At 40.2% G+C, this 11,158-nt stretch overlaps 1 protein-coding gene across 3 annotated transcripts; it reads right to left on the bottom strand.

The window, feature by feature from the left end:
• Positions 1–1,918: 1,918 nt before the first annotated feature.
• LOC119740976 (UDP-D-xylose:L-fucose alpha-1,3-D-xylosyltransferase MGP4-like) lies at positions 1,919–11,158 on the bottom strand. Of its 3 annotated transcripts, none has more exons than XM_038216510.1 (4): positions 10,922–11,158; positions 7,618–7,706; positions 5,153–5,246; positions 1,919–4,723 (listed from the first exon to the last, which is right to left on the bottom strand). In XM_038216510.1, the coding sequence occupies exons 2-4, from the start codon at positions 7,672–7,674 to the stop codon at positions 3,783–3,785; spliced, it is 1,092 nt and encodes a 363-aa protein (XP_038072438.1). In that variant the 5' UTR covers positions 7,675–7,706; positions 10,922–11,158; the 3' UTR covers positions 1,919–3,782. The 3 variants fall into 3 exon arrangements, with proteins under 3 accessions (XP_038072438.1, XP_038072437.1, XP_038072439.1); XM_038216509.1 differs by having other exon boundaries at positions 10,981–11,156; XM_038216511.1 differs by lacking the exon at positions 7,618–7,706 and having other exon boundaries at positions 10,981–11,157.

Below are 11,158 nucleotides of genomic sequence, written 5' to 3' on the forward strand. Positions count from 1 at the left end.
TGGGACCATATCGGATATATAATCCAATGACGCGATCGAAATATAGTTTAAACATACATGTATATTAGTGCATGTATAGCGCCCTCCAGCACAACTCTAAAAAATAGTAGCGATATGTGGTAAGGAAAAAATAAATCGCGGCCCGGCTTCCACATCTGTCAGTACAGACACACGCGCAAATAGTGCACTGTACATACGTCCATGGAACCAGTTATACCCTCAAAATATTCTATATTAGAGAGTTTGAGAGCCATAAAATTGGGGAATTGAAGAGATATGGTAATGAACCTCTGGCCCGGACTTGGGGCTTCCAATTTTGAGCATTTTGGATGCTATTGAGCTCGAAAGTGACGCTATTTTGCCACGTTGTGGATGGATCGTTTTTCAAGATGGTTATTTTCCGCTTTGGGGAAAATAGGGGTCGTCTTCTTTGGGTGAGAATATCTCGAAAAGTCAATGGTCAACCTACCAAAAAATGAAAAGAAAATGAAAGAAGACACATTGATAATCATTTTTTTCTGTGCAGCTTGAATATATACCTGTGAGAGTTCTGAGTATTTTAAAAAGAATTTTGAAGTATGCGCATTTAGTACTAGTGTCTATGGAAATGTTTTTGCAGCCATAAGCCTCTGTACTGATGACGTCACACTTTTGTTTACGTGTGTACCTTCCTATGGTGCTCAGTGGACCGTGGGCCCCCACTAGCTCCATAGGAAAGTGCACACGTAAACAATGTGTGACGTCATCAGTACAGAGGCTTATTAAATGATACGAGTACAGGTATCGTATATTGTACAATAGAGATCAGTGGTACGTATGCAGCTCGGAAAAAAAGTTGCTTATAAAAATCAATTAGGATTTGTGGGTATGATGAGAGAATCATATTCAATCATCACAGCCGCATAAGCGCCCATCAATTCCATTGGCAGACAGGGGGCGGAGGCCAACGGAATGGGGACACCTTTTTGTCTTAAAACTTTCAGGAAGTACATTAAAACGTTGCGTATCTCCCTTGCAAGCCTTTATTTTTAACTTGATAATATAGCACACAATAGTATGTTTACTTAATCCCCTACCTCTTTTTGGAGAAAAAACTCGCTCCATCTTGCACCCCCCCACCCCCCCCCCCCCCAGAATGTGGTTCTGGATTCACCCTTGATTAATTCTAATTATGCATAATTATCCGTATGATCTTTTACGTCTGCATGTTTTTAAGCTCTGGCAGGAGCTTCACATGACACTTGGTGGTCGGTCGGTCTGTCCCCGAAAATTGACCGGAATGATGGTGTCCCATAATTATGTGCCTTCGGCCGTGAAAACTGACTTTTCGCATATACGTCGTGTACACAGAGCAGAATTGCCATTCGTACATATGAATAATTAATTAACCATAATTCCAGAACCCTTTGACCTATAGTCATGAAATTTCTTGGGTATGTTTAGGAAGAGTTGCTCTATGCATGTACTGAGTTTCAAAATTGTTCGTCACTCGATGGCCGAGATCTTAGGGGGGGCGGAATGAATGCACATTTGCCGTCTGTTTCTCAAAACCGAATGCACGGACAATGAAAACGATTGAACTTTCGTTTAATTGAAATGGATTAAAGGCGTGCATTCAAATTCAGACGAAAATGCATGACCGATTTTCAGAAGTGCATGAACATTTCAGGAAATAAAACGGGAAAACCTATAGCATGTCACGTTGGTTGGGCTACTTTTTCAAATATACTGATGCTCTTGAACCAACAAAGAATGTTCTTTGAATGTATAAGCATATCGTCAGGTCAGGGAACTAGACCAGATTTTGTTGTCATGTGGTCGGCCGGCTTTACTGTCGACTCCTGCATTGTCCTGAATGTAATCATCCGTCACTAAAGCCTAGTGAATAATCTCGCAAGTTACGATTAAACAAACACCAACTGTAATTTCGCTTTATGTTTTAATTTGGTCAGAATACAAATACATCTATAAAAAAAATAATGCAATAATGATCTGTACATTATACAAGTATTGACATTGATAAGAAAGTAAGATAAAGTTTATAGGCCTACGTACATTTAGGGTTGGACGGTATAAAGAATAAACGCTTATTGCATTACTAACTTCCCAACAGAACACGTGGTAGAAAAAGAATTGTAGGTTCTTATACACTCTGACATATAATATCAAACAAGAAATTTACACATCATGCATTTTCTTCTGGAAAGTTTTTTCTAATGTGAATCCACTAAAGCATCTATGTTGTGCCTGAACGCACTCGGGCATCCCTTGACAAAGGGCATTGCGAATTACCGATAAAATGGAACAAGGAGAACACACTCAATGTACATGCGAGTCTTTTACATAAAGGGTTAGTAATTAAGTAAACTAATAATCAACTAGTAAAACATTCAAACACGTATTTTTTTTTAGACATGTGACAAAACATTTAGACACAACAAAACCAAGGAGTTCTAGCCAAGATTGTTACAGTGATAACAACTAAAATTTGCTTTAATACATTCGCTATTTTTTTTATTAAATTATTTAAAATAACAAGTCAAGAGTTTTGTTTTTTAAGATTAACTTAATTTACATGCTTAAAACTATCTTACAGAATGTTGGAAGAATTTATTATTTTGTCGGCAATCACTCACTACTCTGAATTTCAAAAGTTCTTTTGGGTAACTTTTTTTATGTGTGTAATAAATGTACTGGAAAGAAAATAATGGACACCATGTATACGCGCACGAATTTCGCCACAAAAACAATTCATCTTTCCCCAAAAAAATGTACATTACTCGCTGACTTTTTGTTGATGAAGTCGAGGTTGCAAGCTTTTTGTTGTATTTACACGGCATTCAATGCTCTGTATGGGTAGTTTTCTAATGCATGTATTTTTTGGAACAGATTCGTCCAGCCACAAGTTTACGACCTCGTTTATCCGATTTCACTTCAAGAACGACACACATCGCCTTTTTTTTTCTAGAAGTTACATTCAAATTCACGGCTCATTATAACAGGATTATATTCTAACGGTTCAAATGGGCCAATGTAGAACGACATCGTTATCAATCTCAATGATGCAAAATTGGTATTATGCTTTTCAGGATCGTTTCGCAAACATCGGCTTCGGCTCCGGCAGATTTTATCCCCACCCCCTCCTCGTTCTACTTTTTTGGGGGGCAACACGATCATCAACTGCTGTAATAACGAGCCAAAGTTTAGACATCTCCATTTGGTTTGAACAGTTATTTAGGGTATATATATACAAGTGTTTCTAGAAAGAAAACCGATGTTAGTTTGAATCCGAGATTTCAGGAATGACCATTACAGATATGCGTTTATTTAAAAATGTACTCTTAACTCGATCATATTCACAGTGCATGATTTCACCTTCTTTGCATACTCATAACTATTGCGCCTTAACCAATTACACGTCGTGTGTTCGGTCGGTAGGCCTAATGTCTATTTCTTCGGCATCTGCAAAGCTTTAAAAATGCTTTTTGCGTTTGCGTACAAAGATACGCCTGAATTATTGTCCGGCCGCCTAATCATTCCATTACTAAAGGGATTTTTTTCATTCGATGTTTCACTCAACTGTGAATAACTTTTGTACTGCTGAAGAAAAGGCAATTTCGCAAAATAGCAAAAACAAGAGCCCAATTTTTTTTCAACTGTTAACCCGTTAACAGCACGGACAATTATACGTATTTAGTCTGAAAAGAAAGCATTTGATGCGAAAATGGCTGCCCTAGTCTCTTCCTTTCAACGTATTCACTTTTTTAACTTTTAAACATTGATCATGACGGGGTTTTCTCCGTCGTGGTATTGACGAGCCAGATATTACATTTGTCAAAAACCTTTCTCTTGTCGACGTGAAGGGGTGTAAATGCAGCGTGGAAAAGGGTTGTTTTGTCGGTGACGTTTCTGCACACTTCATTATCTGAGTCGTATAAATTCTTGCAAGTCGGGAAAGTTTGGAACCCCAACGACCTGATCTTGAGGTCTGGACTTAATTTGGATGAAAGGACATAGCTCACGACGCGCTGGTCTTGCCTCAGCTTTGGCTGTGTGTCCAAGACCCAAACCCAGACTCGTAAGAAGTAGTCGGTGCTGTTTGTTGGTCGGTAGAACCCCACTCCATCACTGAATGTTTTGCGGTAATCCCTCATGAAAGCAACGTCAAAACTTCCACCTTGGAAGTACGGATAGGGGTCCTGAAACCAAAAGGTGTCTGAATCGACGAAAAGCACCTCGTAGCCTTGCTTGATGAACTCGCGCACGTAGGCTGGCCTACGAATTGTGAATTTCTGGTGGTCTGGAACGCCAAAGTCAATGGCCTCGGGAAGTTTGTTGAAATCAGGAGGTTTCAGTACGTGGAGTCCATACTTGTGGTCAAGCAGGGCCTTGTAGGATCCTCGGTCCTCGGCGATGACTACTACTTCAGGATGGATGCCAACCCTGTCTATACTTAGCAGCATGTTCTCGGTGAAATCCAGGTATCCCATATTGGTTGTGGTCAGGACAATGTTCAGTTCGGGCAAGGTGTTGGTCAAAGCCCGAACCTCGGCAGCAAATAGCCTGGCGTAAGAGGAGTTGGGACGCATCGAGTAGTCTTGCGTCGAGTCGTCTTTGCCCTGTGCCTCAGTCTCAGATCTCTTACGTCCTTTGTGTCCCACTTCTAGGACTCCTGACACCTCTTGATTTACATCGAACGGTGTGCCGTGAACCCAAAAGCCAACTGTGTGTAAAAATAAAGTACAAAAACAAAATCGTGAATATATCAAGCAATACAAACCACTTAGTGCTCCAAGTATTTGTCTCGGAGTTGCGCATGCGTGCATAAATAAGTTTACCACAAAATTAAAGGGTCATTATCATGCAGGAGGATATACTTGGCCGCACGGGCTTACACTTGACTTCCAGCTCTCAAGCCCACATTCCTTCAACATAGCTCGTGCAAACTTTTGACTTTTTACCGTCGAGATTATCGGGTTTGATAAAATATGGCCTTTAACATTCTGTCTCTCATTTTCAATTCACGTTTTGGTCCACAGCGACACACGGGGCGGATAGTAAGTTACGCTAAGTTGCGGGGAACTTGAAGCAAAGTCCCTTGGAACTTTTGCCATCGCAGAATCCTTCCTAGATGTCCGATATTGGTACTTACCACCAGCAAAAGCGGCCAAAAGTAGAATTCCCAGGAGGAGCCGACATGACGACCTTGGTTTCAAAAGTTGCATCAGGGAACCAAACAGGCAGCGCTGAATGTGAATGAATAATAAAAAAAATAGTGATTTTTTGCTGGTACATGTACATGTATTTCTTATTCGCATTTGACAACATTTATAATGTATCAAACTGGGAGTAATATCGCATGGCACGTTTAACCAGATGCATCGATCAATGCCCTAAATAGAATATATCTTCCTATAACAAGCAGCTTACTGGGGAGTCAGGTTGGCGTCGGGGAGTCAGGTTGGCGTCGGGAAGTCAGGTTGGCGTCGGGGAGTCAGGTTGGCGTAGTGGTGCTTTCCTCGCCTTTCACCACTGTGACCAGGCTTCGAATCCCGCCTGGGCCAATATGTGGATTGGGTTTTCAGTCCGTGGGTTCTCCCCAGAATATTCTGTAAAACTGTAATTGCTTCTCACTGTCTTCTCTCTACATGTTTCTCCAGGCTTGCGAGCTACAGTGCCTAGGCGCTTTTGAGGAATCATTGGTTTCATTACCAGAAATAATAATAAATAATAATAACTGGCTCAAAATGTCATGACTTTGTCAACCTACTAAATGTCGACACCCGAATTATTTATTTTTTACGAAATGTTTAATGCTTAAAAGTGTGTGCTATGGTTGCGAAACATGGACTGTAACTCCCACGATGGAGAAGTCGTTCAATGGATGCTACATACGCGCATGCTCCGAGTGGCGCTCAATGTATCCTGGGAGGACCACGTAACCAATGACGTAATATGGCGACCACCCTAGGGTCGGAGACAAAATCGCAGCCCGTCGGATGCAGTTAGCAGGCCACTGTTACCGGTGTAGCATGAATTTAGGTTTTATGAAATACGGACTCATTGGTGGTATTGCGCATGCTCATGCAATTAGGAGAGGGACTGGTCACGTGAGAGGGTTTATCCAATAAAAGGGAAAAAGAGTCCGATTTTCATACGAGTCCGATTTTCATATGACACCGGCACCCGGAGCTGGAGGCAAACAAAGTCATTCTCTGGAAACCAACCCACGGACACAGGAGGCGAGAAAGACCGAAAATGTCTTACACCGGGGTGCTGCAAAAGGACACTGGTGTAGTATCGACAGACGAACTGGCCTCCCTCATTACTTGGAAAAGCCATACTCAAGATACTTAAGCTTGTTTGTGGGCGAATGAGTGAGTGAGTGAGTGAAGGGCATGCCTAGTTCTCATGAAGAAGGGGGGGGGGGTGTTGTGATATAAGGGAGGGGGTTGAGTATAAGGCGTGCCGACTGTACACCATGCTGGAGGGGGGGGGGCATGCCACCGGAAAAAGTTTGAAATCTACGATACTTTCTCCTCCATTCTAAGGCAATTAGAGAATAATTTTTGGAACTTAAGCATTCCATTGATTATTTTTGGACCCATTTTACCAGTACAGTCCTTCTCTACAGCTCTGGATAGCGAACCCCATGCAGGCTGCTGTAGGCTCGACTAATACACGAATTCAGGTGAAATGGGTAGATAGCGACTATTATTTTAATTTTGAATATATGCGACGCCAAAAGTGCCCATGCCTAGTTCCGGATAGGTTCAAACAGTTCCGGATCTGGTATAAAAAAAATGCTTCGCACGTAAAATAATAATCACTCGGAAAATCAGGTTTTCAGCCAGACCCACCCCGAATCAAGCAACATTTCTGACAAAGTATAATACATTTTTTTTTAAATTAAGTTAAATCGAGATAATTACAGTGAATTTGAAAAAGAGAACTTAGGCCTACGCAAATAAACTTTCGTCTACAGCGCGACAGACACGCACAGACCCATGCATCACGTACATAACACGTCACATGTCACACTTAAAATATTTCCGTGTGTGCATAGTTGGGTCCATACGGACACACGGAACTATAGCAAAAACAAACGCTTATTCGTTGGCGAATTTTCAAATATGAAAAACCCTTCAAAATATATTGATTCAACAAACACTCGATGTAAATACGACTGAAAAGTACGTTCTAAGTGACGTGACAGACAGGAAATTTATCATCGATTCACGGCTGTCGTGATTTTCTACAAACCGTCCAAACATGTCAAAGTTCGACTCGGAAGTCTGGCCAAAATTCCTTTTCTTGAGATTTTATCGAATAGGTATTTGTGCATCAAGAAGATTACTTTTTGTTCTTTTCACATGAACTTCGTCGGAAAAAAATAGTACTTATATAATTATGGTCTTTATAAGTTTTCATTTGAAGCGATCCGGAGCTAGGAAATACCCGGAACTAAGAAAACGACTGTATATCATTAGTATTAAAACATTAGCGGCTGAAATGAGCGGGGCGGTTGCTACTCCCGGAACTCCGGAATGGGGGTATAAACTCAAAATTTCATGGGCCATATACATGTATTCCATATTTCAGTCATTAAGTCCTTACCATTGGACTGTTTCGAGAACCGGTGTAATTGGAGAAAATCTCGTGATGTGCTGTCATGGTGTCACGTATACATTTATACTGTCATCTGCCTGAAAAGGGCGGAAGAAAAAAAAGGCAATTTTATCACCATTTGGCCAAAAAAAAATCCCATTTTTTTCCCGACGAAATAATATCTAAGGTTTTATGTAAGCCCTAAAGGCATCCACGTTGGAGGTTTCAATCTAAATGCTAATGGTTTTATACCAGAAGCCATTTAAATCGGAAGCATAATCATACGGATTCGACATGCTCAACTTTTATGGACCATATGGCCTAGTGGCAGAACGTGCGGGTAAAGAACATATGGTGCCAAATAATAGTTTCTGATAATACACATCGACAATAAAGAACCCTACATTTTTTAAGATATTGCTTGATTTTAAACACTGCAATGCCATGAAAAGCCGACAGTGGAGAGTATTGATTCCGGACATTTTACTACAGTAGGGCCTAATAGGTATCGATGTTTAGAAGCGATTAAATCATGCATTTTTTTCGAATACCAAAGGAATCACCTGGTCAATATTATGTGACCTAATCAAAATACCGCGTGCGCCGAAATTTAGCTAATGTGAATCCAACGAACAAAAACAAGTGATCCGCGGATCGCAAGTTTCGCCTTTTTCCGCGGTAACCCCTATACATGTATATGATTTGTGTTCGTATTCTTGTTTCAAAAGTCCGACCTGTAATGACCCCTTCATGACCTTTGACCTCAGTAATCCGATGAAGAATTGTGTTTTCCCACTCAAGGGTTAATGTATGCAAGTTTCAACAAAATCCATGAAAGCATGAAAGTTACATATTTGTGATACGATCAAGCTACGTGAGTCGTTTGTCGACCCGTGTCAACTTGTTTTATTACAGATTTGAAAAGAGCACAATCTCAGCATTACTGCGGTGGAAACTGCATGCTGATACCATCTTTAGTTTAAAAAAATATGGAAGTTGGAACACCACGAGATGTGATGAAGTGACCCTATTTTGGCCTTTATCTCCAAAGAAGAATTCCCGACATCACATTTGTTTTCAAAAACTTTACCTAAACTTTAACATACGGTCATACGGAGATTTGCGGTCATATATCATACAGAATTTTGGACTGGTAGGTGTCACCCATAAAACTTCGTATAGGCGACACAAGACAACGAAGCTCTTTTATCCCTTGAAAGGTAGATTGTTGGCTTCACTTCGGGTGCATTATGTTCCCCAATACCTATGTTCCCAATACCGATGTTCCCCAATCCCAACCCTAACCCTACGAATTTCGGGGAACATCGGTATTGGGGAAGATAGGACCATAGACCCCCTTCACTTCTAAAAATCTCGGAGCTCGTATAAAGTTAAATCTTGAGAAAAAGAGTAATCGGCGAAACCAACTGATTACGAATAGACTACAGAAATGTATATACATGTATACCAAATACGGACATCATTATGGAGTCTTCATATTTAATGCCATTGAATATAATCAAATGATTCTGATGTCGTGCGTGAGATTTGAAGGTTTGCTAGTGAAAGGGTAAGGCATTTTTATGATCTTATAGACACATGTTTATTTGTAGTTGTGGTTTTTACTATCCCCTGAAGGTTTATTTTAGCACTTATTTCCCATTCTTTATTTGTCTTTAGGAGTTAAGTTTTGGTGTATGTCTCTTTTAACAAACATTTTATTGTATAAGTGGTCACAGCTGGTCTGTTTTACATTTACTTACCTTTGTATTTTAAAATATTGTATATTTCTATATTTGCTTGTCATTTTTTGTTTGTAATTTCATGCTGATTTTAAACTGATTTTTACATTTTTCTTGTTAATTCTAATAATTACTTTGAGTTTAAAGGGATTTTCTATGTGTTACTCTGTAAGCGCCCTGGAGCATTGTTTTTTCGATGGATTGGGCGCTATATAAATCTTTGCTTATTATTATTATTATTATTATTATTATACATATATAAGATAAGTTGTTGCGGTAGCGTGACAAAATCTCTTTTGTGTGTTCTGATGCTCTGTATGCTGAGTATGCTCTGCCCGTCGTCACGACTGACACTGAGGGATTCCAACGGTAAAATTAGTGGGATTATGCATCATGTTATGTAGCGAAATGCTCAACTGACGTCCAAATTGGACGGCAGATCCAATGGATACAGATGTACACGTCAATAGGCCCAACTATATATATACAGGTTGGAATTTACAACAAGACCGGTACAACAATAAATGTACATGCCTGAATGCACATGAGGCTAACTCCTTCAATAAATCGATCATCGGCAAACATTAGGGATTCTTTTGGGATTCTATTCACTAAAGAGTGAGTCAAGTTGGCCTGATCTTTGTTTGCATCGTTTTGAGCACTTCAGGTCCCAGTCTGGACTTGCGTATGACTTGGGGAAGAAAACGTAACATTTTGATTCCCACAAGGAACCGTTCCTACGACCTGATGATCCAAAGATACCACCGCTATCCACCAGACAACCGAAGCGCTTCTTTTCAATAGCTCCCGAAGAAAAGATTCCCATATCTGGTCATCACTTGTCACCCTGTGTGTATACAAACCCTATAAGACTGGTCTGAAAATTTGTGTTTTCTCAGAACATACTTCAATAGTTTCCCTGCTAAATTTGACTTTTTAGGACATATTATTACTTTCTGATGGCTGATAAGTCACTGATGGGAAAATTAACGCTGGCCAGATATGTGAATCTTTCCCTACTGTACAGTTTTAAACGTTATTCTAAATGACATCAAGATCTTACGCATTATTGCTACTGGTTGTGCGTAGCCTCGCGAATCCGGAAACCGATACGGGTTCGATCAGTAGCCACTTCCTAAATAAAAAGTTTACGAATTCGAATCCTATCTTGAAAAAGTCTGGTTTGAAAATTCGACCTATATATGCAAGCCACGTATCTCCGTAGTAACAAGGCAGCCTACAGCATAACACATACATGCCAAGGATCAGTTTCACCATGGTCTGACATCCGATTTCCCTAGTGTTTTGGGTGTGTCTTTTCATGTAGTTCAGATCATATCAGAATATAATTGCCAAACACTTGCAATCTTGCTAATTATATACGTCACTTTGATACAAAATGTATTGGAAAGAATGTTGCAACTTGACGCTCATTATTTCTTCATATATCATCTCAATGAAGGTCAGTCATTGCAAGAATGATAAGACATCAATCGGGGACCATGGTGGGACTGAGAAACATTTCCAATTTTGTTAGGAAATACTTAGAAAACCGTCCTGACTCTCCATACTTTGTACACAACCGCTGATGAAGTAGCGTCAAGTTGCCACATTCTTTCCAGTATCTTACCTGTAAGATATCATACGATGATTTCTTTATCAAAATTGTAGTCAACGGTTGCCGTAGTAAATGAATCCAAACACGAACAAACACAATACGCTGTTTCCTTGCCTTATGGCGCAGATGTGATGACCCTTTTCAGCAAGTTGACGCGCTACTTGCACACGTGAAAGAGAAGGTCAAACGC

This window comes from Patiria miniata, unplaced genomic scaffold, assembly GCF_015706575.1.
Source record: "Patiria miniata isolate m_02_andy unplaced genomic scaffold, ASM1570657v1 HiC_scaffold_5, whole genome shotgun sequence".
NCBI lineage: Eukaryota > Metazoa > Echinodermata > Asteroidea > Valvatida > Asterinidae > Patiria > Patiria miniata.

Coding starts and splice junctions, on each gene's coding strand:
- LOC119740976 (XM_038216510.1), bottom strand. CDS start 7,674: ATGACAGCACATCACGAGATTTTCTCCAATTACACCGGTTCTCGAAAC. Junction 5,247..7,617: donor GTTCTCGAAACAGTCCAATG/GTAAGGACTTAA, acceptor ATTCACATTCAG/CGCTGCCTGTTTGGTTCCCT. Junction 4,724..5,152: donor TTTGGCCGCTTTTGCTGGTG/GTAAGTACCAAT, acceptor TTTTACACACAG/TTGGCTTTTGGGTTCACGGC.